The following is a 25,963-nucleotide window of genomic DNA, read 5'->3' as shown; positions in this document are numbered from 1 at the left end:
GTTGGGAGGGGAGCTTTTTTGTATCAGTGCTGTTGCCAAAAAAACTTTCAATATTGTATTATTGTTTACCACCTATATTTTCTTAAGAAATATTCAAAATTTTCCGTGACAGGCCAAGTGAAATACCATATGGCTTTGAATGGAATTTACCCATGATTACTCAAACTTGGGCCTAAAATACTGTGATATGTGATATGTCAACTTTTCACTCATGGGTATCAATTATTCAAAAAAGGGCTGCTGTTGGAAAATGAGTTGAATATATTAATACCTGAGAAGTCGTCTAAATGGTCTGCTAATCTTTACAGGAAGGAATTTAAGGCAATACATTTTTAATACATGTTTTAACACAATCTGTCTAAGCTGTGTCCAGAATTTCTATGATGATGGGTTGGCCTCAGCTGAATCTTGTCAATTGAATTAGGTACCTCAGTAATCAGTGAATCATACTTTTGATTCCCTCAACTAGCCTTTTGACACAACTGATAATAAATTAGGTGATATCACAAAGTGGGCCTCTTTGTTCCTCTGTTTGGGGTAACACAATCTGATTTCTTGAGATAACAAAGACAATTATAAGTCATATCAACAGTTTTGAACCTGTTTCCCCAGTCTGTCACACGGTCTGTTTTTTTAATCTATCAGACTTTATATAGGCCTATAGGTTATAGGCTAGGCCAAAATGAAAACAGAACAGAATAACCAGTAAAATAGGTCAACATCAACACATCATACTGATCAGGCTTAGAGCTTTAGCAGAGATGATGGAAGAACCAATACTCAGAACCATAAATGATAGCCTCATTGATGCAATCAACTACAGGTTACAGCATCTCTTCCATGCATGCACTAGATTGGTGGAAGGGTTTGATAACCACGGCAACCGGAATCCCCTCGCGCCAATTGGGGGCGTTCCTGCTCTTGCAAAACAAGCTTACGTCCTAAAATCGTAAAAAGGGGATTCACGTTTTTTCCTTACGTTCACATGTGGTTGTTTTTTATAAAATAGGCCACCTCAGCTTCAAAGACACTGTTGTGTGGGTCATTGTAAATAGGCTCCTCTTATCCCAAACTTTTACACCCACACACACACTCGCCAGGCTCCGGGTTGTCCTACTCTCGCTGTAACCCGAGATTGCATGGTCCACCAACAGGTGACGGTGCACCAGTGCTGCATGGGGTGTATTTTTGTCCCACATTCACAGCGTGTTACCGCCTGACCCATTTGTTCCCCTCATTCTACAGCAGCAGGCCCCGCGATCTCATTCATCGGTCATTGAACTCACCTCTATCCATTTCTGAGCCTCCAGGCACGCTGGCTCGGGGTGGCTGTGCTCCGATGTCCCCTGCTCTTCCCGGGGGGTGCCGTTTTCTTGGGTAGCCATGTCCGGACAGGCCCCTCCAGAGAGCTATCAGCCCGCGAATGTGCTGGACGCTGGTGAAGCAGGGATATGCGATACGTGATGAAACGAGATAAAGCTCCCCTCCCCGCGCCGTCAGTCCCGTTATCCTGTGGCCGTTCTCTCAAAGAAGTCCGCGTGCAGCGATTATAGACGAGCCCGTGCGCACCTAGCCCTGCTCCGAATGATGGAGAATACTCGCACTGCAACACGAAGCAGCCGCCAAAAATAACCTGAGTGGGTTGGAGAGGCTGCGCTCGCTCAGGCACCACTGGTCCTGCTGTGGCTGCTACTGCACACTACCATTGCCGCCCGCGCGGTTTAGGACACGTGAACGCGCAGGGAGGAATCTGTGCGGGGAAGTTCAAGCGACTGGACAGGAGAGAGAGCAGTGTGGGCTTCTTGTTACCCGACCAATATCTATACATATTCATTTCTGTATACTTGGTGTATGCGTATTTACAATTAAGTATTTTAAACACTGACATTTTTATTTGCACGTTTTATTAATTTCAACAAATTTTCGCAACATTTAACAAGCAATCATCGTTACAGGAAATCCTCAATTTCAAGTCAAACTTACCCAAATGTAATTGTGGGTTTACAATCAATGTCCAGCTGATTGCTTTAAGCAAATTCCACCCATTTCAAATCATGTGTACCTCAACAAACTTGAACATTTGGAAAATGTGTGCACGTCAGTAGTGGGGACTTGTGTGCAAATCATTTTGACCCCCAAATCAGAACTGTCATTCAAGACCTGTCCAGGGTCATCAGCAGATTGTACCACTCTCCAAGTTTAAACTGGTTGGCTCACAAGGCATTTAAGCATCCACAGATGCAGGCACACAAAAGTGCTGAACATAAACATGCAGTGTTGGACACTGCTGAACATACATAAGGCTTGAACATAAAAGGTTTTCAACACTGAACACATTATGTGCTCAAGAATGCTTTGTTCAACACAGGACAATTGGTGGAAACAAATGCCCTTTACAGTGCATAGTGCGTGTGTACAGGTGACAGGACATCTAAATGCTTCAGGGCATGGGCATAACATTTGTTTTCTAATTGGTGTTTAATTTTGACAGAGCCACAGCAGAGAACCGAACTTCATCTTTTTCCCTCTTCATGAAGCCAAGACACACTTTGGCAGCATCCTAAAAGTGAGCAAGAGTCGTTTTCTTTCATGGATCCAAAACAGAAATGCTTGGACATTTTTATTCAATTATTTCTGCTGAAATCTAAACTATAGGAAATGATCCAATATTGTACATACCATTACAAAAGTGTCATCTGTTGTATCACCATGGTTCACTGCTCCATCCATCCTCCCATCTTAAAAAGTAAACACAGACGAGGATATACAAAACATATCTTGTTCATATAATTTACTTTGTACAGTACACTTACCAAATTCATAAAGTTGTCCATTCACATTAACAAAGGCAATAAAGTGGAAGTTGACTTTATCAGCTTCAGGCTGCAAAAGAAAAATGGACATAATAGTTTAGAGGCACAAGATAAATAAAGTTTAACCAATATAATTCTAGAGTTTATAATGACTTGCCACGCATCGACCTTCTGCAGCAATATCATTGTGTGCTTCTTTGATTGCCTGTAGAAATAAAATGACTGATTAAAGAGAGTTGGGCCCATTCTATAGACATACATTATCAACTACAAGACACAACAATCCAACAGAATTAGATTGGTAGGATTAATTTGCAACGTATGTCGCCCCCAAGTGGCTAAATGGTTAACCAGCAACAACATCCATCTCCCTGCTTGCCATTTTAAATTGAATGCATTTACTTTTAACCCCGAAGATCTGTGAAGAGACTTCTGTACCTGGTTGTTCTCAAATTGTTTGGCACGATCCTCAGCAGACATGTCAGCAGTGTCATCCAAAAACTTCTTTAAGGCAGAGCTATTATCTAACAAGAAAGAAAACAGATATGGGATTCAAAATGGAGGAATATCACAATGACACAGCCCCTTTGCCCTGTTATATACTTACTGAACGTCATCTTGTCCTTGTTGTTGCCTACAGAGTGGAGCAGGGCAATGGTGCCACAAGAATTGCCCACAGACTGCTTCAGGAAGTACACCTCAGAGCCAGCTGCCACTTTGTCGGCCTGCTTCTGCCTGAAGGACTCGTGCTAGAGAGAATCAAGAGATATATAGATTATCATGTGAGTGAAAAAGATGTTGGTCGGTGTCAACTATTACAAAAGTGATGAGTGGCAAAACAAGACTAACAAAATCCTAGAAATGTAAAGCCATTTCACAGCACAACTGAAAAAAATATTCTATATAAAAAAGGTTTTCAAGCTATGGTTTTGCTACTAGCAAGGAAATATGCAAATTTTTTTGTTTGAACAAGACTAAACTGGATCGTAATTGATCAGTTATTAATTTCACTTTAGATTTCTCATAGAATATAGTATATGCTCTTGCTGTGGAGCCTCATGTAGAACGTAACTTGAGATTTTATATTTCTGTCAAATTTCACTTAATTTCATTCCGTTTCATTTTTGTGTATCCAACAGAGCTTGAGATTGAAACAAAAACATTGTGGCCGAGAGTAGAAAACGTCCATTAAATCCATACAGATATATGAGCAAAAACAATGTAAAAAGGTAAAAAAGCTGTGGAATTTCCAAATAAGTTGCTGAGTCACTACTGATGTATACATTTACCACTTTAGAGTCAGAATTTTGAGATCTGAAGATGCTCAATACTGTATATGGTGTATTCTGAGCTCTATATGAAAATTAACAGGAGAAATTATTCAAACTAATATTTAGCCCATTAAAAATTAAGTGTTGTAGAAGGTAATAATCACCTCTAGTTTCAGCATTTACTTCAAGACCAACCTCCCTCAACTTCCCCTTGTCTCCCCTGTACACTTAACTCACCCCACCCCAGAGTCAGACCACCAGCTCTCAGCCCTTATGCTGCTCGGTGCTCACCCCACCCTCCAGTTACTTCTAGAATAGTGTCGTCACCACCACCACCACCACCACCACCACATACACACACCTGCCCATGTCCTACCTGTTGTGTCAAGGGGAAGAGCAACATCAAGGCACAGCATGGTTTGGGCACGGCAGACAGTTGATCGCCCTCCAGTCCAAGCACATCCACAAAGCTCCAGTTTCCGCCCACGCCCAGTTTATCCATCATCTGAAACGTAGAACCGGGAAATCAATGAGTCCTCCTAGGTTATCAGATATCACTGGGAGGTGTTGTATGTTTAATTTCAGTCTTATTTAAAGATGCTGCGTGGTGAGAGCATAAGACCACACCCTGAGTCCAGACATGGATGCTATTATACGGTCTGACGCATGAAACGTTATGTCCAACTAGCAACAGTACAGCAGCATGGGCTTAAAAAAAATCAAGTCTAAAAAGTCTGATTTTGATAAGCAAGTGGACGGCTGATATGGCTGCAAAAATGCTAGGATCAAACAGTTAGAAAACAAACTACTAGCTTAAAAAAAAAGTTAAGTCCTTCATCAATTTTACCGACCGTTATGAAGTTGTTAGCGACATTTTTGTTATCTGTCGGTTAGGTGCTAGTTAGCTACTCACCTTGTTCAGCATCTGAAAAGGAAAAAAAAAAAAGAAAATCGGGTAAATTTAGTGTTTCTATGTGCATTTTATAGCAACATAAATAAATGCTCACCTCAGGGTTGATTTCCATCGGTGTCCACTCCATTGTAATTCGCTGTTTTAAATAACCACAGATGAACTTTTAGTCAAACGTTTTCTTAACTGTGAGGCGAGCGCGTGGACAGCAGCAGTTCTTATGGTTAGGATTGTACCACTTGTGCCCAGACAGAAGGGGTGCAACAGACAACTAAATCACAGGAACAAGGTCTGTTTTTAATTTCAAATTCAAAATAATGAAACAAAGCTCCTTGTTTACACCTAAATAAAACAATGAGAATGTTTAATCAACAGAATATGGACTATATTAGGACTGTAGTTAACAACAGTTTCTTTTTTCCCAGGGGTTTGACACAGTGCCATCTTTTCCCTTCAATTTTATTTGACAACTAGGCCAAACTGGGTCTATGCCTAAAATGTAGCGTAATAATAAATCTATATCACACAAGCCTATCTCTAGGCCTATATATAGCCTACTATGCTGTATATAGCCTAATTTGCCTGGGATCCAGAAAACACACTTCTTAAATAGGCTACTTTATACATGATTCATCTGTAGGCCTATATAAAATACAGATAAAGCATTCTGGATTTGCCAGGCAATAGCCTAATAAGACTTTAAAATATTATAACATTTATTAAAGGTCTCTCATTTAAAACATACCTGGAGTTCTGTATTGTTTCATTTACACATGTTTGAGTAACCCTTTATTATTAGCATGACTGCATGATATCTCCAAAGTCTGGAAAGCAATTAAAATGCTGAAATTATCCAAATGATTCTAGTGAAGGTGTATGGAGTTTAAAAACACAGTGGGGCACACATGTATTACCACATGACATCACAAGGTTGAACAGAATGCATTTTGTTAGTAATAAGAACTAAATATGAAGGGTTTGTGTGTTAAACATGTGCGAATAAAGCAAAACAGAACTCCAGGTATGTTTGTGATGAGGAAACAACGTTATAACATAGATCAGAGAATAGTGTAATATGGGACCTTTATGGGCCTGGTAGTACATTTCAGTAATTGGAATGCTTCTGTTTGTGATGTGTGTCCACTGCACTGTCCATCTGGCCAGCTGCTTTTTGTGGATAAAGCTTAGTGAGGTCATTACATTCCTCTTCACTGGACTTTGTAAGTCAAACTGCATTGGTGTGTAGAATCAGCATCCAGTGCAGAAAGGGAAAATCAAAAATCCCCTGAATAAAATGTGTATTACCTAAAAACATACATAAGGCCATACTATGACACAACAATAGTGTTTGCATCCCACAAATTTGGAGCTATATTTTATGCAAGTTAGATGATAAATGTCATTGCTATAAAGCTTCATCTTGAAGAAAAAAAAAATATATTCCTGTGTTTTTGTTTGTATCACCCTAGCAATGTCATGATGTTGGAATAGCGGTTTGTTCAGGTTGTTTTTCTTCATGTTCTCACATGTTGAGGAATTGGTGAGAAACCAAACTCATTGACATTATGACAATCTATCTGCTGCTTAGTTATTGTGACATTTCTTATAATAATAAAACAATTAAAAGGCACAAAATAATTTCTGCAGCACAATTGATGAGTTGAGTTGTTTAGCACAGGGGTGAGACAAAAAAGATGAGTGATCTGCCACAATCTATTTTAATTTGGGTAGCCTGCAGTATACTACAATCTTAGATACAAATGTATAATGGGCTACAGTAACTCAGTTCAGTTGAAATCCTCAAGACTCAATAAAAAGGTAGTTTTAAAAAAATCATATACTGTAGTTTCAAATTACTTTACCAGTCCCTTCAGAATGCAGTGGCTCATTCTGTCCTCCTGATGTCAAATTCTATGGCTATTATTTATCTATAAATGCCTTAACTTTGAATATCAGGTCCTCCTACAGTTTACACCACACAAATCAGATATTTTTTTGTTGTACTAAGAATTACAAACGAAATTTAGAAAAGAAAGAAAGGAAACATTAATTTATAAAGCTTGATTTGACTGGAACCAATCCTTCCTACATCTTTTTGCTCTTTAACTTCTGTGCCTTTGTTTAAAAATGCTCTGGTGCAATATTTACACAACCCTTATAATGGTTTTTGACCACCTTATTTGAGTTGAATGTTTTTGTGATTATATTTGAATTCTGAAATTGTGTGTTAGTTTTTGTTTATACATAATTATTCTTTATTTAACAGTTTAGAATGAGTAATCATAATTGGTTGTGTAATTTTTGTTTTCTGTTTTATTTTTAATTTATGTAGCCTACTATCTGCTCTACTGTATCTGTCTTTCTTGTTGTTTTAACGACCCACTCGAAAACTAGATGGCTCATCTCAAGGAGTTTATCCTACAAAAAAATACTTTTAAATGTAGTGTTCGATAGGTGGCGCCATTACCCAAGGCATCACTTTTCAGTGGTCTATTGATAGGCCTATTATACTATTACTATTTTTTCAACATTATGTGATGGTTACACGAAATTACGTGATAGTTTCATGTTAAAACGAGATATAAAATTATCATGAAATTATGTGATAAGAAATTATCATGAAATAGCATAAAATGAGGAACTTCAGTGGAGAATCTATTCACTTTTGCGCATTTGTATGGCAAGATATAGGCTATGCTACTGATGTTGACATGACCTTTCCCACCTGTAGTAGTAGTAGTAGTAGTAGTAGTAGTAGTAGTAGTAGTAGTAGTAGTAATAGTAGTCTAGTAGTCATAGTCATAGTAGTAATAGTAAAAGTAGTGCGTAAACTGATATGCAAATGGAAAAACTGTATCACCTATGGTAAGATGAGTCCACGAGGGAGCTCTGAAATGACCATGTCAGTGCTGTAAGCTACCTGTGGTCTTCCACATCCAAGTCCGTGGCTTAAACTCAACTTGGACCTATTGGAGACGGATAACTTAAGTCGCCCTCTTAACGAACAGATTGAGGTACGTACCCATGCACAGGGCTCACTGTCATTGACAAAAGCATACATCTTCAGTAAATAAATCATATGTTTAATAGTGCCTACTTAAGCAGCCTCTGTATCCTCATTCTGATCCAGCAATCTGACTGATGCTATTCATCCAAATGTAACATCCTTTGTAGACTGTGCGGTGCTTTTTGCTGTGTGCACAGCTGTAGATTATGGGTACATACTTGGACTCAAATCTGTGCGTAAAGAAGGCGACTCACGTCATGTGTCTCCCATAGCTTCGAATTGAGTTCATTCAGCCACAGACTTGGATGTGGAGGATCACAGGTACCCTACATCTAACATCCTCATGGATTCATCTTACCACTGGTGATGCAGCTTTGCCATTTATGCACAACCAGTAGTCCTACTACTACTACCACTACTTCTACTACTACTACTACTACTACTACTAATACTACTACTACTACTTCTATGAGTAGGAAAAGTCATGCCAACATCAGCAGCATAGCCTACATTTTGCCATACAAACGTGCAAAGTACACAAGTAAATACAAATTTAGATGCTTGCTTGCTAAGTAAGAGATAATAAATAATAATAATAATAATAATACATTTTATTTATAACACACTTTACATTTGAACAACAAATCTCAAAATGCTACAGTGCAAAAAAAGACATTAAAACAGAAGACAATTAACATTAAAAACAGAAGACAATTAGTGTAAAAGCAATAAAACAATAGCCGGTGTTTATCTGTAGGCTAAGGTAAAAAGGTAAGTTTTTAGTCCTCTTTTAAAAGCATCCACCGTCTGTGGAGCCCTGAGATGTTCTGGGAGAGCGTTCCACAGACGGGGAGCAGCCTTTGAGAAGGCTCTTGTTGCCCATGGTCTTGAGCCGTGTCCTGGGCATGACCAGACGGTGCTGTTGGCCTGACCGAGTCTTAGTGGAGGTGTGTGGTGTGAGCAGTTCAGTGAGGTAAGTGGGGGCCGCACCGTGGAGACAGTGATGGGTGTGCAAGAGGACTTTGTATTGAATGCGGAAGTGAATGGGGAGCCAGTGCAGAGAGTGAAGAATGGGGGTGATGTTCTCGTGTTTACGCACCCTCATCAGGACCCTGGCAGCGCTGTTTTGGACATACTGGAGCTTTTGAATGCTCCTGCCAGAGATCCCGATGAGGAGAGCGTTACAGTAGTCAAGCCTGGAGGAGACAAAGGCATGGACGAGCTTCTCTGCAGCAGGGAGGGAGAGAGAAGAGCGAAGTTTGGAGATATTACAGAGGTGAAAGAAGGCAGTTTTGCAAATCGAGGTGACATGATTGCCAAAGGAGAGGTGGGGGTCAAATTTGACCCCCAGGTTTGTTACAGAGGGAGAGAGGGGAATGGTGTGTCCGAAAAATGAAACAGAGGTGATTGGAGAGGAGCGGAGTTAATGAGAGGTACCAGTTTAGATGGCTTCTGTTTTGGAGCCATTTAGCTGCAGGAAGTTTTGAACCATCCACGCCTCTATCTCCTCCAGGCAGGAGCTGAGATGGGAGACTGCAGCAGAGGGGGTACAGGAAGGAGAGATCCATGTTCCATGTTGATATCTTAGTGCATGCAGTCCTTCAGAAGTACAACGAAAATCTATAACAATATTAAAGATGTACAGTCTGTGCATTGTCCCATTATTAGGCTCATTCATTGCTGGTAAACAGGCTAGGCCAAGCCCAGTCACAGATAAATAATAATAATTTGTACCTGGCATGCTAAAGATTGATCTCACTTTCTAGGAAGTCTAATTTACACAATAATAATTTAAAAAATAAATGTTAGAGGATTATGGCCTCATAATAAACCAGGTAAAGTCGCCATTTTATCCATAGCGGATAGAATTCCAGCAATGTCAGAGTCCACTTATATTTTATAATGTCAGGACAATTAACCTATAATGCATTATTTATAACACTCTTTCAATTTGAATTAATTATTAAAAAGCTAATTAAAAATGGCAGACAGCTGACAGATATGAAGAGTATATACAGTAGAAGCCTGATGTATAATGTGGCCTACACACTAGAGAAAACTTTTGGATTTAAAAAGTGACTTTCAATGATATCCTATTGTTAGTGACAAATTGAAAAAAATAAAAGCCCAAAATATTAGTAATGGGCCTATGGTAGCAACAAGCCAATTCATATTTTGTTGACTACAAAACTATGTGCACAAAATAAAAGTTAAAACTAACGTAGCCTTTCAGAATGGACCAGGCTACATAACGAGGCCTACTGGTTGATAACCTACTGTTTTATGGTTTAGATTTGTTTTCCTTAATTACTTGTTCAGTGCTTAGTCGAAGTCAGTCGCCCACTCTTTGTTTCATTACCATCTTTGTGCCTGCTGGTTTCCTGTTCCCTCCTGAGGTTTACGTGGGTTTGTCACTGAAAGTAGTCGAAAGTTCAGCTGTCAGGCTTGTGTCACCACGAGGACATGGGCGTGCCAGCGTTATTATGCTGCCCTCACGCTCTGTGCTGTGATTGGACAGAATCATAGAGGAGGGGGACGGCTCCAGTAACAGTCAGAACTCAGAGGAGATAAGTATAAATATGATGAGATCTGGAGTTGAGCTGAACACAATCTGAACTGTAGAACAAGCTGTAAAGGAACTGAATATAAAACTGTATACTAACAGGTGTGTTAGTGTCAGTGTAGTTAGCTCCTCCTTTCAGATAAATGTAAAGCACTGTCCATCAGCAGTCTGACCAGAACAGAAGAATCTGCTTGGATGAGCAGCAAAATGTCTTCAACAAATGAGGGATTACACAGACGTTCTGGTGTACAAGAAACACACCAAAGTTTTTCTTGTTTTCTGAACACAACGTCTACTGTACCCATACCAAAGCAAGCACAAAACAACAGCAGTCTCCAGAGCTAGTCTCCTAATTTACCAGTAACTGACAATAGAACCTCCACATCAACTTGACAACACAGCAACGAAGTGTCACAGACAAAAGCAGTTACACTACAACAAACAACAAAAGGTGTCAACCATGAACTAAAAAGAAAATATCAGATGATTACACTATCCCCATTTATCAAAGTTCCTCACCCACAAAAGGCGCACACAAAAGTCACATTCTCAGAAATATGGGAGGTCTTTGGACCCTCCTTGGCCACCACCTCTCGGGACAAAGAAGATGTTGGGCCCTCAACAGGGGAGCATAGAGTGTCAGAGCGAGGGGCAATGATGTAACTGAGGGAACCACAGGTGTACAGGCGTCCTCTAGTTGTCAAGTGTACCCTGCACACAACCACATCCAGTCTGTCAAGAATTATGCAAGGTCCAGTTTGGGGCATCTGCCCTTCTTCCACTGGGGACTTGTGACAAAGTGGGCCTTTGTACCAGTAAACCTGCATTCATTTTATTTAATGTCACACATTTGTTAATTTTATTTCCAATATTTTTTTTCATATACAATTAAACTGTTAGATACAACTATTCTGGGCTTTTCTTGTTTAGTTGTAATCCACCTTTCAATGGTGGGCCTAACCCTTTAACACCACACTTACAGATGTTACTTTAAAGATTTATTTTAATTGATTAAACTTACTAATTACGCTATTTACACTGGAATACTTCTAAAGTTAAAATGTAACGGTCCCTGTGGGATTGGTAGTACATACCTGTGGAAGGTCTTTGCTGTAGTCGTGCGCACGTCGTTGAGAAGCAGATATCTGTATAGTTTCTGCACTTACAAACTGGTTACTGGTAAACTCATGGGCTGATTCCAGTCAGTCCTGAAGTTTCCAGGCCTATTCTGGTCTTGGAGTGGCGGCTGAGGCTCTTGCTGGTCTCCCCATGATCATCTGCCTTGCAAGTATGAAGGGTTGTGCGGGTCTTGTTAGAGCCCAGTTTTTCACACATAGCTGCAAAAATGCGTAACTCAAAGTTTTGGCCCTGGTTTGTGTGTCTTGCTTCTGGGACCCCAAACCTACCAATAAAGCATTCCCTATAGTCTTTGCTTCCATGTTCAGGCTGTCCACCGCCATCAGTTGACATTGTGGCCTGGGTCTTTGTTTCTTCTCGAATGTGACAGTACGTACCCACTGAGTAACACGCAGCTTGGAGGTCTCTGATGGTTTGGCTTCTGGAACAGTTGTCATATTCTCTTGAACATTGTCCCTTAAAGCAGCCATCTGGGCAACCAGCAACTCCCTCTCCGTCGCCAGGCCCAGTGCTTCTTGTAGTGATCTAGGGTGCACCAGGTCTGTCTGTATGGCAGATCAGACAGCAAAAGGGTGTGTAGAAAATAATACCAAGCCAGCTCAGACTGTATGAGAGGTGGCATGTTGGCATAGATGCAATGAACCAAGGCTTCACCGTCATTTGAGAGTGTCATGAGCTGTTCACCAGAGTGATGGCGGCTACATAGCTCAAGAAGATTCTCTCTTCCATTGACCATCTCGCAGCCGGGGCAAACAGTTCAAACTGTGCATAAAATGGAGCCTGTGGAAAAGGGTCTAATAGGTGCCAAGATGGACAAAGGACAGATTCATGATGTGGCCTTGGTTGGGGTCTCCACCAGGATCCTAAAGTCCAGAAACTCCTGCAAGACTTCAATGGCCATGACCTGAACAAGACCCTCAACCCAGATGAGGAGGTGGCCTATGGGACTTCTGACCAGGCTGCTATCCTCTCTGGGGATACCTCTGGGAAGGTCCAAGATGTGCTGATGCTGGACATAGCCCTTCTGTGTCATGATGGTCCTGATCAAACACAAAGCTACCATCCCAACCAAGAAGACCCAGACCTCCAGCACAGGTCGCCGAGAAGTTCGAAGCTGAGGATGAAGCCCAGAGGAACAGGGTCAGTGCCAAGAATGTTCTGGAAGCCTATGTGTTCACTGTGAAGAACAGTGTCCAAGATGATGCTGTGAGCAGAAAACTGAGCCAGGACGACTGCAAGAAGCTGCTGCTCAAGTCTGAGGAGACCATAAGCTGGCCAGCAATCAGATGGCTGAGGTGGAGGAGTACCAGAACAAGCAGAAAGAGCTGGAGAAATTGTGCAACCCCATCATCAGTAAGTTGTACCAGGGAGCGCCCTCTGCAGGCAGCTGCAGAGAGAAGGACTGAGGGGGCCCACCATCAAGGAGGTGGAGTAAAGCAGCTCTTTGTACACTGAGGACTGGTTTATACTGGACCGAACTGTTATGGATGAATTTATGACCTTTGTTACTTATGAAATGTACTGTAGAACTGTACATATTGTTTATCCTAATTTGTTTTTCATTATAGTTTTGAACTCCAGAAATCTTGTAATAATAATAATAAATACAACCGGTGGTTTATATATATATATTAGTGATCATAAATTCAGTTGTTAACTTGTTCAGTTGTTATCACTTTGTTACATGTGAAATTCAAAGGGAAAAAGCCCACACTTCCTGTTGGAACTCCACAAATTATGTCCCCTTTTGTGTTTGTTCTTTAACTAAATCCCAAGAATCAGCCTAACTATAGAGACAGGCTAACGTTTGTAAATATGATACTATTATTCTGCAGTATACCACAAATGCAGAGCATACGCAAATGAAACAACATTTCCCATAGTTCTTTAAACTAGAGGACGCTCGTGCTCCTGGGTGTGGCTCACGCGCGCGCTCACAGCCCGGCTGAGACATGCACGCGCGCATCTGGGTTTTTATCTCGTGTAGGACCGTGAGTCCGTCCCCCTTTCGCTCTCAGTCTGAGCTCGGTGTCGCTTCTACCTCAGCTCCACACGTTGACAGCCACTGCTCACGGTAAGTTTCCACCACTCCGGAAAACTTTAGCCCATTCAGCGGAGTTAAGACCAGAGCATCGGCCAGGTGAGTCTGGGACGCCTATGGTGTGTCTTTATCTTCCTATGGTGTGTCTTTATCTTCCTCTCCTGCGAAATTGAACGTGAAGACGTGTTAACCAGGAAAACTTTTTTGTCAAAGTGCATTTTGCTTTAAGAAGATGTTTACTGTAAAGCTCGCCTCAGCGGTGTAGGCTACAACTAAAACAACTTTTTTTCCTTTTTGTTCAACAGACTCACTTCTCGTTCCCAATCATTCTTCTGACTACAAGACTGATTTAAAAATGGTGAGTAGCCTACCTTTTACATTCTGTTCGATTCAGTCAAATAAAATCCGTTATGTATGCTAATAAGCTATGGTTCAAGATGTATTTTTATGCCCTGAACTCTCAGACAACGCCCACTTTATCTTATGTAATCTTTTTTCATCTTAGAAAATGTCTTTGACTTATAGTATTTTGTGACAGGGTGATGTGTAACAAAATAAACTTTACCTTTGGAATATTTTGACACTATCTTTTGAAGTCTGCCACTCTACAGCACTTCTGTCAACTCAAACTTACCAGGATAACTTTGGTTTCATTTTCATTTGAACTGGCCTGTATCTGAAACGTTTTCATATTGGGTACGTGGTTGGAGCTCCTACTTTGACTAGTAGACAGGCCACAGCTTTGGTTAAAAATTAAAGCATATTTCCCTGTGTGTGAGGAAGAGTGGATAGTTTGGGGAAGTTTGAGGTTTTGTGTATGACTCATCGTGTGCATGGGCTTCAGTCCATTCGGGTGGGTCTCTGTCTGTCTCTCCACCTCTGTGAGTTTATACACATATTTCCACTGGAGCCAGCCTCTCTCTTAAAGGGGAATCACCACATCAGCGTAGGGTAAATGAAAAAACGTTAGATTTTCCAATGATTCACTTGACCCAAAGTTAATATGGTATAGACTTTCAATACTACCAACCTATAAATAGTTTTTTGGTGATGGGAAGATAGATTTAGGTTCATATACTCAAAACTATAATTGGGGGGATAAAATAATAAAATATAGCCTTGGCTTATGAAGATGTTTTCATGGTATGTTCCAGAGTATAACATTTAATACATCTCCATGGAGAGAAGCAGGTGACGCCTCCTGACCAAAAAACAGGTCAGATCTGTGAAGAGGCGAGCCCATAGGTTTTGGGTTTTTTTTCTTTTCTTTTTGGCAATAGAAGCTCTTGTAACTGAATATGCAAGATGTGGTGATTTTGGAATTTAATGTATTTTGATATCTGTTAAAAAAAAGAATCAGAACATATTTCACAAACATTTCATGGGCTATCTGAATCTAAATCTAAGCATAAAAACATAACTATGTAAATCGTATCAAATGTGACAGAACAAGATTAGATGGTTCGTGCTCTAAATGAAAACATTGACACGGCTGCACTGAAAATACACATATGGAATGTTCTGGTCACAAATGATGTGGTTTTATATGTGGGTGTAAGGTAGAACATTGATTCTATTTATAAAAATCTATAGCATACATATCTAATGCGGTAACAGTGTTATGGACTTATGGACAACTACCGCCCTCCGAAGACCCCAGCCTCTTATCATGTACCAACTCGCCTTAGTAACACAAGCACATAGATGAGCCATACCTCTTGAAATGATAGGAATTGCATTGTTTTTAGTTTCCTGATAACCTTCCATTGTCCAGCTGTCCAGCTGTTTGCTCACTGCATTGATTCAATTTGGTTTTACCTTGTGAGTTTATAATTAATGGACGCACATTGGTGTTAGTGAATTCCTCCTGCAGGGTTGGACAAAAAGTGGTTGTTTAGTGAAATTTGTTTGCAGACTGGCTATTTTTTCAGGATTTTCAGAGGTGAAATTCCAGCAGTTTCAGCTCCAAACATCTCGCCACAGAAATAGCAAGAGAACACCAAAAGGAGGGGTGAGGGTGGGGGACTGGGCTATGCTAGAAAGACGAATGTTAATCCTACATTTGGTTGTGTTACATGTACATTTCAAACACATTGAGGGTGAAGTGGTCTTGTTTTGACTGTTTGACATCATAGTAAACATTTTAATACTATACAAGTACTGTTTATATCGCCATTTAAGTTATATAAGGGACACTATTTAACTTTTCTGGTGGAAGAAGTATCGAAAAGAAGTATCAAAACTTGGATACTAATTGATACTAAAACTAGTATTGAAACTAGATACTCATTTGAGCAGGTATCGATACTAAAATTGTCACATTCACAGGACAAACATGAACCTTTCCTGAATGGCTTTAAAATGATCTTGAGCTGTATCAGAAAAAGTATAAGACCACACAGACTAGTATGCCTATTCCTTAGTATTGAAATCAGGTTATTATTGTTACAACACACTAGAAGGATCTGCCACCTGCCTTGTCAAATGGAGATGTTATTTTGCCAACAATGTTCCATGTTAAGGCATTAAACGTATCTATCTCCATGGAGACAAGGTGGTACAAGTGGTGGACCCTCCTGTATCTTTTAATTCAATTGGGCCTTTTAATATGCTTTGTATTTTTTTCTAATAATTGACATTAAGGGCTCCCATTTAAATGACAAATGTGATATAAAATTTACAATTTATATTACAATAAATTTCTTAGTAATTGTTAGACATAATGAACAAATAGACCGTCTAACAACTGTGCACTAATTTGAGGTAATTGTTATATTATTAAAAAAAATATTAATGGATTTGCAAAATATGCCAAACAAATGTGTGTATCGGGTGCAAATAGTTTACAAAACAACATCTGGAACTTAATGCGTTCAAGCAGCATCGTGCCTAGTCTCTGCCTTTCATACTTTTTAATGTGTGAGAAGTCATTTGGGAATAGCAGCTTTTTCAACAAGACTGGCTGTGTTTAATAAACCAGCTCCTATTTATTGTCTTTTTAATTTTAATGTACGCTTTTGTGTTGCAGGCCAACAGAGGAACCGTCAAACCCACTGGTAACTTCAACACCAGTGCAGACGCCGAGGTCCTGCACAAGGCTATGAAAGGACTGGGTAAGCTCAGGTGCCTCCCTTTGTTGTAATACGACCCGTGATAGGAGAATCAGTCATGGGTGGAAACCTAGAGTCGACCAATTAGACACTTCATTGGATATTTCCAAAACAATAGCTATAGTAAAGTAACTTTGGGGCCCCACCCAGACAGCAGTTAGTCATTAGGTGAGCAGGGTTAGCAAACACAAACGTAGACCAGAGATGTAATTATATGGGTCGCTATGTCAACAAAACCTCACCTAGACCAGGAGCGCTCATTATTACTATTTATTACACACAAGTAGATAACATTCAGTGAGTGCCTCAGACTCAAATGGACAATGTGGAATTGATTCTTTAGCTTATATTTGATAGAAGTGAAGTGTGTTTTATAGTTTGGTCTTTTTTTCTGTGGCATATTTTGGACTTTTTGACTGAGCTGTGTTAATACTGTGTATGTAGCTTTGGGGTGGACAGTATTGACAAAAATGATAACGTGTAAACACATTTATTATTTTACTCTTGTTTTTAGGGAGACAGGTCTGACATCTGTCCAGGGACAACAGATGAAAAATAGCCTTTTGGCTAATTCTGGTGCATTTGCAGCAATGCTATTAATGTACACTGTCCCTGTCAAATAAACCAATAAATAAATAAATTTTACTGTAAACTTCTTGGTTGAGGTCCTGGACTGAAGCATCACTTTATACACTTTTTTTGAAAGGTTACACTAAGTTTTTTGTAATTTTATCAAATCTTTTTTTTTAGGATTTAAATAGTTTACATTGAGTTTTCTTTATTATAAAAACAAAACAAACTTACTATTGTTTTAACATCTGCAAAATAACTATTCTAGCCAAACCTACTTAATAGTTAGCTAGCAACACGTTAACCTTTATTACTTCCAGCCTTCATGTTAGTTTAGTGGTCAGATGTACTTCCTGGTATTATTTGCTGTTGTTTAATCATCACCTGGTGTTGTAAACGAGCTGTTGTCAAGTAATCATGGACAATGTTGCCATAGGGACTGACGAGGATGCCATCTTGCAGCTGTTGACTGCTCGCAGCAATACCCAGAGGCAGGAGATCAAGAACACCTATAAAACCCTCTTCGGAAAGGTTGGCACACACAATATCATATCACTCGAAGATCTGCACAAATTTGAAAAACACAGCAATAAAATCAACTTTAAAAATAATAATGATAAAATGCTTAAAACACATAGACTTTAGAAATGTCTTATGTTTAGGATCTGATAAATGACCTAAAAGGAGAGCTTGGGGGTAAATTTGAAAGCCTTATTGTGGCTTTAATGACACCACCCCTCGCCTATGATGTCACATCCCTTCGTGATGCCATTAAGGTAATATGCCATGTTGTCATAAGTTACCAACCTCCATATGGAACTACATCATACTATAAAATGAATTTGCGTGTCTCTTTAGGGTGCTGGAACCGATGAGAAAGTGCTGATTGAGATCCTGGCTTCCAGAACGGCCCATCAAGTGAAGGAAATAGTGGCTGCATACAGAAAGGGTACTACAAAATCACTTGACTAATAAATTATATATTAAATTCTATATACTGTACATGTTTTACATAATCAAGGCGCTGGTGCAAACTGAATAGACTGCAACAGCCTAGAATTCATATTGTTTAATAGCTGGAAGGTACAATTCCAGCTGGAAGGTTAGAATTTTGTAGTAGAATTTGCAATTTAACTATAGTCAGATTTATGGTTATATCTCTATTTTTTCGGGCTATTCACATGAAACAACTTCTGTATCAGAGTTTCACATCGGTATAGAACTTGGTGCCTGTATTCAACCCGAGACAGTTGAAAGGACTTTAAACTATAAAATCAATGTGGCAAGTTTGTGGAGCCAGTGCCAAACAAATAATAAGGTTGAACATTTGTGGACCATAAATTTGGATATTTTATTAATAACTAATTAATAATTCCTTCCCGATTTTTGTGAGGACCTTTCCCCATTCAAAAGATATAGCAGTAACGCAATTCTAATAAAAATATAACAGGTCATGCCAAATCCTTCAAATTAAGAGGGAATCCTTATGCCTGGAACTCATGAATATTGATGTTGTCTATTTATCATCCCGAGTATTCATTGTCTAGAATTTAAGTCATTCAGTTTGCCTACAAGATTTCAACACTGACCAAAGTGGCTGCAGCTCTCTGAAACAATGCAGTGTTGCACAACACTTGTACTTGTGATCTGTGGATGAAGTGGTTGTAAAATATTCGGTGTAATGTTCTTCAGAGTATGACGACAACCTGGAGGAGGACATATGTGGAGACACTTCAGGACACTTCAAGAGACTTCTGGTCATTCTGCTGCAGGTAACATTTACTAACTGATTTTATGATTAACTTCTTTTTTTTTTTTTTGCTGTGTCAATATGTGTATTACTGTGTGTTCTTAGGGGAACAGGCAGACTGGCATCCAGGAGGGAAACATTGAGGCTGATGCTCAGGTAAGTTTTATTGTTCAAATCGTTTACTCTTCTGTATGAATGCAGCCCTTGTCCTTTGTCCTAGTGTGACCATCACATGCATTTGTTGGTAGGAGGAAAATATTCAATGTTATACCTCCCTCTAGTGGCGTATAATAAAATACTGTATTTTGGTTGACTAGCAATTTTTTTTCTATGTGTTTAGGCACTATTCAAGGCGGGAGAGGAGAAGTTCGGCACAGATGAGCAATCTTTTGTGACAATCTTGGGCAATCGCAGTGCAGAGCACCTGAGGAAAGGTGACAAAACATTTTGTCTGTCATAGAAATATTTCAAGTCAATTTATTAACCATGCCTTTCTTTTTTTAAAGTGTTTGATGCGTACATGAAAATGTCTGGATTTGAGATCGAGGAAAGCATTCAAAGGGAGACATCAGGAAATCTCAGGGCACTGCTTCTTGCTGTTGGTAAGAAAACAGATTTGTAGAAATGTAAATATAAACTTGATAGTCTGATATTCCTTCTCCCTTTCTGTAAAGTCAAGTGTGCCAGGAGCATTCCAGCTTATTTTGCCGAAAGCCTGTACTATGCTATGAAGGTAAAGGTTTTTAAAAAGTTACATTATTTTATATTTATAGGAGCTAATGATATACAGTGCCAATATTTTCATTAAAAGTAAATTATGAATAATCAGTAGCCTTTTTATGTGCCAGGGAGCAGGGACAGATGACGCCACTCTGATCAGAGTGATGGTGACTCGCAGTGAGGTGGACATGTTGGACATCAGAAAGGAGTTTAGGAGGCTGTTTGCCTGCTCCCTGCACTCCATGATTAAGGTAAACATATGTACTTCAAAATACTACTTGGATTTTACTGATGCCTTAAGTCGTTTTCACGATTTTTACGATGATATTATTGAAATGTGTTACAGGGTGACACCAGTGGAGACTATCGTAAGGCTTTACTGTTGCTCTGTGGAGGTGACGATGCATGAACACAAACATAGTTTTTAAAGATGTGCCTTCGCCTGTGGAAGTCTCTTTTCATATGAATCATGCTTGTGAGTGACAGACGGCTCTCAGGTCTAAAACTATATCTTCTCCAATAACATGTCTGAATGGTAGCTAACATTGTACCTATGACAGAGTATGAAAGCAGCTTTGGTCTACTAATATTTTACCACTGAAGTCATTATGTTATAATTTTAAAAACAAATTGTTATTGTCTCGTTGCACTTTGTAACCATTAAATGCAATAATAAACTGAATTCATCAAGTAAGTTCTATATTTTAGCATATACTTTATTTACTCATGCAATAACTCGTGTTGGCCACTAGATAGCGCTTTCTCAATATGAACGTTACTTTACTTTGTAGAAAAACCTCAAGTTATTGCTAACATTACCTGATGGCTCTATAATCCTTGGACTTTTAAGTAGTCTAATCTAAATTCTTATTTTGCATACGCATGTAAAGCTATCTTAGAATTTGTTGTGTTGTTTTAGGCATAAATGCCCATATTGTTGATGATTTGGTAAAGTGACTAGGCCTATAGGTAAGAATATGTTGAACTCACATTACTTGTATTATAGTGCGCTTTCAACATTTTAAATATTGCCAACAGACATTCAAATTTAGTGTCATCCATGCAACAGATTCTTTCCAGTGACACCTGCCCTACATGTCTTCAGCGTGATATGTTAAGACAGGGTATCATTGTGCTGGTGACATGTCAGTAGTTATTGCCCCCTATGTTGTTGTTACATAAGTCTATGTCAAGTTTGGGTCAGCCCAGGTCCTGCTGCTCTCGTTATATTGTTATTTTTGTGAGTGAGGCGGTTGCTCTTGATGGTTACTGTAGTAACTGTCAGCCAATAAAGCGGTCTGAATTGCAGGGTGTGGGGTCAGGCCACCTCGAGCCACAGCAGGAACAATACCCCTGACTCCTCCCTCCATGTATGGGTGCAGGAGGTTGTGGGTGGGCATGTGTTGGGTTGTCATTTGTAGGTCAACTTCCTGGAACATTGAGTTGTGTTTTCATGTTTTTTCTCCTGCCATCCTGCCCCTCTTCTGAGTCATGTCATCTCTAGCTTTATAAACCTGACAAGCTCCAACTGTGAACATGAGTTAGAAGAAAACACAAGTTCAAGTTCAAAATGACTTTAGAAGGGAAGGGGCTGTCAGGACATATCTATCATGTAAGGATAGATGCCATACTAGGCCCACATAGCAGAGCTCTGACTTTGATCTGGTCATACTACCTTGACTGAAAACTGTCAAGGTAGTATGGGCTTATGATGTATTAATATTAATAGAGTTTACCACATGTGTTGCCATAGTTGCAATCACATCAATGTTCTAATGCACATTTCTGAATATCATACAAGTAATGGGAGCTGGAAATAACAAATATTTCATTTAGAAATTGAAATTCGAAAGGTTTACCTTTTCAGGATCTCCAGAATCCCCATGCAATAGCCCCAGGACCTGGCTGAAAAAAATAAATTGACACATACAATAAGTCATAATTTTGTTCCATTCAAAATCTTTCTTGGGACCCCCACTTTGGGAATCTCTACTCTAGATCACCAAAACAGAAGCCTATAGCTGTGGATCTCAATCTTTCAGTCAAAGACTGGACCAATAACAGGGGCCCCAACAAATGCATTACATGACAAAAATAATCTTAATTTGCCCTCATTTCAGACAAACTAACAGCAATTTTCCAATTATTTGTAAGATTTTTTTACTCTTTCCAAATTATACTTTTGATCCAGTACCCAGGTTGGGAATCACTGTAAAACATCAGTGGTGACATATTACTGCTAGCTTCTCTGTCATTATCTTAATTTAGCTCCACATGCAGGCCTTGGAACGCTTATAAAAAATAAATACTATTTTGATAGAGGTCAGGATAGTATGATTGAACTGATAACTGATAAAACCACACTTTCTAAATGCCATGCAATTGTAATCTGCACCTATATTAAGGTACTCTAGAGAACATACATGCCTTTGAGCATGTTTGACTGTATGACAAGAACAAGACCAGAATTGAATAGTGAATATCAGGCCTTAATCTCTTGTTTGGAGTGTCATTCTTCTTTGTGTTAGTAGCCCAGAAGCTTCAATGGGATTGTGTAAGACGTATGGTAATAGTGGAGAAGCTAACAAAAAGTATCTCATAGGTGACTGTTTAGTTTCCCCTGGCACTTCCGAAAAAGAAGCAAGACCAGACTTGAAGCCATTATCATGATGAGAGAGCCATAGAAACAAAATTCTTTTACATAAAGGGCACAAACACTAAACCTACAGGTCAAACATTTGCTAAAATACAAAAATACATCACTACATCAATCTATGCATTTCTTCCTATGTTTTTTGAGTGACTGCAGAATGTAGAAGTTTGCGTCACATAATCTGACCTCTGGTCATGTGGAGTCTGCACATTTATACTGTGTCAAATGTGTATCAGAAGAAGGATGACTCACACTCCATGGCTCCAACTGCTGTGATTGGTGGCTGAAAATCGTATGAGTCTAGCTTTTATTGGTTAACTTTACATTCAACCAGCCTTTTTGTGTCTTAGCATCTGTATAGTAACTTGTTACTTTAAAGAATGGCATGATTTCATCAGAACATAATAAATAACATATGGCACATAAGCCCACATGGATAAATCCATCTACACTGTTCTACAGTTTTATCTGATGTTTTATCACTACTGCAGACCTTGTAATCTAAGGATGTGTCAAATATACTCTATTTGCACTGGACCAGAGAACATACCCAACTTCAACACCTGCTCATGCACTACTTCAATAAAGTGTGGAGTCCAGGTGCAGGTGTAGCAGTGAGCTGTAAGTACAAGAAGAGTACGGGATTGTCATTTCTGCCAGTTTACATTTGGACACTGGCAACAACAAATCCATACATTCAATACTACAAAACCCTGTCGGATATAGGCTAATGGAGGCTTTCTGCGTGAAAAAGCACAGTCCATTATTTGGCTTTGGATCAAAGCTAAGACGAGTTAGGAGATTATAGAAACAAAGCACGTGCACTTTAGACTAAAGAAGGGAGGGGGTGTATAGATGGGATCCTCATTTCCTCCTTCACCCCTGACCTTTAACCTCTAACAACTTCCTTCCTGCATGTGGTGCCACTGGAATGTGTCCTTGACTTGTCAGTAAAACTATATCTACATAAATGTGTGTTGCACCATCAAAGTGAGTGCATTTCCGTTAAAGAGGATGGAAATCACTGTGCAGTTGTGGTTGGAAGTGTGTTAAAAAGAGGATCAGGTCAGGGGGTCACAGGGTTAAACAGACGGAGTATAAATCCTACATCTGGTCTTGCACTTGTTCAGGGATTTCAATGTATATCTCAGTGTATAACCTAAATGTGCTGTTGCTGTGAATGTAATTAGAGACTGCAGCAGGAAACAGGGGAGTGAGCGCTGGTCCTATGCCCTGTACAATCACTTGATTTCACATCACAGCTCTTTCATCATGAGCGTGAGAGATTTTACATAGGCTAAAATAGATTTTAAAGATTTGCTTGAAATTTGCATCAGCATCAGAATCAGTTTTAATGCTATCAGTGAACAAAATTCACAATACTATGTTACACCATAATTCTTTGGCATTATGGTGTAACATAAAATAAAGAATACACTATGATAAAATAAAATACACTATGATAAAATAAAATAAGGGCATGTATTAAAATAAGTTAAAAAATTTACTTGGCTAGGAGGACATAGGACCTGTGGCGACATTTTAGATCCCAATACAAAGTTGTAGCAAAATAACAGGACAAAAATGTTAAATAAAAGCATTTATTTATGGTGCATAAATACAGTTGTACAAGTGTGATTGGGAGATACAGTTCTCCTTGTGCAGAAAAATAAAAATATTTTGCATATCTCTTTATTAATATAGAAGACTGTAAAACTACTACCTTCAAGTAAGTAGAGCTGTGTACTTTCAGACTTACATGCTGTATTAAAGTGAAGGATCTTCTGAAACCACGTGGAGCATATGAAATTTAAAATGACCTCATTATAGCACCCATGAAAAGTTTGATATGCCAAAAATAAAATAATAAAAAGGGACTAAGCCTATAAAAGTGGTGTGCTCTCAGTCCATGTCCTGTGTCTTCCGCTAACAATCTTCACTCTGTAACATGGAAAAGAAGAAAGCGCACAGGCTGGCCCACGAGCTGTTGCAGTACTCCTTTGCCACTTCACGGTGGTCGGCGGGACGCTTGCAGTCCGCGGGTGTCCCACTGGGGACGTGAGCGGTTGGGGAGGTTGTTCTGGTGGTGGTGGTAGTGGTGCTGCTAGTGGTGGAGGAACTCTTAGGAGTGGGGTCAATACCCGACTGAGCCGAACTGATTGAAGTACTCCTGTCCAGTTTGAAGTGCGCGTCTCTGGGTGCGCGCTTACACATGCCTGCTTTTACCAACGCGCGCTCTTCATAGCACAGAGCTCCCTGCAGCCTTTTGAGCGCTCGGGACACCTGCTTATAGTAGGCCTTGGGGTTGGACTGATAGGCCGGGCAGCTCTGAGGTTTTGCGTTGTACTCGCACTGTACGTCCGTAATTCCTCCATAGATGCGGGCCTGAGAGTTCTCACATTTGACCAACATCTTCACACCGTTGCTGGTGTCTTGGGTGGCCCAAGTGCAGTGCATGCCGTTCTTCAGTGTGAACCTGCCGCGGCTTGGTCCGGTTCCACTCCGTTGCGAGTCTTCCTTGGACCGCGGTTTGTCGCGAGCTCCGGAAGACACCGTGAGGAGCGTGAGGATGGACAGCATCATCCAGGGGGACGCGGTGCGTAAATTCATCATGTCAAAGCACAGAGGAACACCTGAGAAACAAAACAAAAACAAACAAGAAAAAACAAAACAAAAAACAGAGCTTTAGCCTTATTTGAGAAGGGACAAAATAAAATAATAGCCAACATAAATTCGTATACTTTGGGGTGGTAATGGAAACTGGATTTGCAGTTTACCCAATCCAGGTGCGTTCAAGTCTTTTCCAAAAACTGCACTTACTGACTGTAGTGGAATGTAGCAGTAGGGTTGTTTGGTCCAGTTGTGAGGTCCCTGGTCGCGCACATGCCTTTCATACGCACTATACGCACATACGATCTACACGCCCTCCTCTCCCGCCCAAACACACCGTGCAGTAGGACAATCAGAGAGTGGTATGATATTACGGGGACATCGTGGGAATGCAGCCTATGCACGTCTGGCGAACATGATCAAACTAAACTCCGGTATTACTGGCAAAAGATCAAAGTGCGTAAAGTTAAACTGTGAGGCAGCTTACCTTTTACAATTTAAAGATCAAATGACACATTACAGCGGAGCCACACCTCTCAGACGAATGTTTGGCTCGACTTCACCCTCCAGCCTTTAAGGCAGGAGAATGGTGAGAAAAATGTCCAGTTTGGTGAAATTGCAACATAAGACAGATTTTATAATATAGGCGCGTTTCTACCATGTTTTGTAAATTCAAGATTAAATGTGTTTTATCTTAACTTTATAGATACAAATTAAGTTAACAGAAAATCTGAGCTATAACAGTAGAGTCATAGAGATCAAACATGAAGCTTCCCCAACAGGTAAACTTCAGTTGTGAGAGGAAACT

General features: G+C 39.8%; 4 protein-coding genes and 1 pseudogene across 11 annotated transcripts in view; 2 read left to right on the top strand and 3 right to left on the bottom strand.

Annotated features, from left to right (window-relative positions):
- LOC117369695 (LIM and calponin homology domains-containing protein 1-like) overlaps nt 1–1,703 on the bottom strand; it is a 31,484-nt gene extending 29,781 nt beyond the window's left edge. For 6 of the 7 annotated variants that reach the window (XM_055223749.1, XM_055223751.1, XM_055223744.1 and 3 more), the window contains exon 1: nt 1,287–1,697. In XM_055223749.1, the coding sequence (XP_055079724.1) occupies nt 1,287–1,385 (99 nt within the window). In that variant the 5' untranslated portion in view covers nt 1,386–1,697. Of the gene's footprint in view, nt 1–1,286 lie in introns of all 7 variants that reach the window. The other variant, XM_055223739.1, reaches the window with a different exon arrangement.
- LOC117369703 (heat shock 70 kDa protein 1-like) overlaps nt 1–13,136 on the top strand; it is an 89,388-nt pseudogene extending 76,252 nt beyond the window's left edge.
- On the bottom strand, nt 2,077–5,139 carry uchl1 (ubiquitin carboxyl-terminal esterase L1 (ubiquitin thiolesterase)). The gene is made up of 9 exons (XM_033970700.2): nt 5,092–5,139; nt 4,998–5,009; nt 4,461–4,589; nt 3,421–3,562; nt 3,252–3,337; nt 2,971–3,018; nt 2,814–2,883; nt 2,680–2,738; nt 2,077–2,560 (listed from the first exon to the last, which is right to left on the bottom strand). Exons 1-9 carry the CDS (start codon nt 5,122–5,124, stop codon nt 2,468–2,470), a joined length of 672 nt encoding a protein of 223 aa, XP_033826591.1. The 5' UTR covers nt 5,125–5,139; the 3' UTR covers nt 2,077–2,467.
- A 566-nt stretch (nt 13,137–13,702) lies between the features above and the next one.
- On the top strand, nt 13,703–20,586 carry anxa5b (annexin A5b). Of its 2 annotated transcripts, none has more exons than XM_033970831.2 (13): nt 13,703–13,775; nt 14,048–14,100; nt 16,771–16,855; nt 17,859–17,953; nt 18,085–18,198; nt 18,281–18,371; nt 19,115–19,194; nt 19,278–19,328; nt 19,513–19,606; nt 19,679–19,774; nt 19,847–19,905; nt 20,021–20,143; nt 20,239–20,586. In XM_033970831.2, the coding sequence occupies exons 2-13, from the start codon at nt 14,098–14,100 to the stop codon at nt 20,299–20,301; spliced, it is 954 nt and encodes a 317-aa protein (XP_033826722.1). In that variant the 5' UTR covers nt 13,703–13,775; nt 14,048–14,097; the 3' UTR covers nt 20,302–20,586. The 2 variants fall into 2 exon arrangements, with proteins under 2 accessions (XP_033826722.1, XP_033826714.1); XM_033970823.2 differs by having other exon boundaries at nt 13,717–13,841.
- Nucleotides 20,587–24,256: 3,670 nt separating this feature from the next.
- LOC117376204 (fibroblast growth factor-binding protein 1-like) lies at nt 24,257–25,430 on the bottom strand. The gene is made up of 2 exons (XM_033972613.2): nt 25,370–25,430; nt 24,257–25,178 (listed from the first exon to the last, which is right to left on the bottom strand). Exons 1-2 carry the CDS (start codon nt 25,428–25,430, stop codon nt 24,472–24,474), a joined length of 768 nt encoding a protein of 255 aa, XP_033828504.2. The 3' UTR covers nt 24,257–24,471.
- Between the last annotated feature and the right edge of the window lie 533 nt (nt 25,431–25,963).

This window comes from Periophthalmus magnuspinnatus, chromosome 1 (genome assembly GCF_009829125.3).
Source record: "Periophthalmus magnuspinnatus isolate fPerMag1 chromosome 1, fPerMag1.2.pri, whole genome shotgun sequence".
Taxonomy (NCBI): domain Eukaryota; kingdom Metazoa; phylum Chordata; class Actinopteri; order Gobiiformes; family Gobiidae; genus Periophthalmus; species Periophthalmus magnuspinnatus.
Note: the sequence above shows the minus strand (reverse complement) of the source record. Positions and strands in the feature narration are given on the sequence as shown.